At 59.9% G+C, this 571-nt stretch overlaps 1 protein-coding gene across 1 annotated transcript in view; it reads right to left on the bottom strand.

Annotated features, from left to right (window-relative positions):
• The window catches only part of LOC104516794 (talin-1-like), a gene marked incomplete at its 3' end in the record, with an annotated part of 13,502 nt that overhangs the window by 5,042 nt on the left and 7,889 nt on the right, over window positions 1-571 (bottom strand). The window contains 1 exon segment of the mRNA XM_010161236.1: window positions 31-239. Coding sequence (XP_010159538.1) covers window positions 31-239 — 209 coding nt within the window.

Here is a 571-nt window from a genome sequence, read left to right as displayed (position 1 = left end):
TTCTGGCCCCAAGTCCCCTCCTGCACTCACCTCAGCGCTGGCAGGCTGTGCCGTTTTCAGCAGGTCTGAGACAGCGCTCGCCAGGTTTTTGGCTGCCTGCAGAAGCTGCCGCCCGTTCCCTCCCTCGTCCTCCATCAGCGCGGCCAGAAGCTTCACGCCCTTGGACATCTCCGTGAGGTTGGAAGAGATGGTGGTGACAGCGCAGCCCACGGCGGTGTAGTCTGTGTCCGCCGGATCACCTGCACAGGGAGGAGACGAGTCAGGATGGAACACACTTCAAGTGATGCTCCAAGAGCATCCCCACGCCTGTGACCGATGTGATTCTCCACCTAGGGAGCGAGGGGAGAGACCCTCTGGCTCCTAAGCCTGAAGGATGGTTGCATCAGCTGAATTTGGGCAGGAGAGGCTGGGGAATGAGAGCTGCACTGTGCTATGGCTCTGCACAGAGCTATGGCAGGGACCAGAGAGCACATTCCTGGTCCAGAGGACAGGTAGTCAGCCGAGAGCTGGAAGCACTAAAAGGCAGAGTGAGCTGTGGGGGCATGGCCAGCTCTACAAGCCAGTTAGCAGC

Source organism: Eurypyga helias, unplaced genomic scaffold, assembly GCF_000690775.1.
Source record: "Eurypyga helias isolate BGI_N326 unplaced genomic scaffold, ASM69077v1 scaffold23871, whole genome shotgun sequence".
Lineage (NCBI taxonomy): Eukaryota > Metazoa > Chordata > Aves > Eurypygiformes > Eurypygidae > Eurypyga > Eurypyga helias.
The sequence above is the reverse complement of the archived record's forward strand: the minus strand, read 5'-3'. Positions and strand labels throughout refer to the sequence as shown.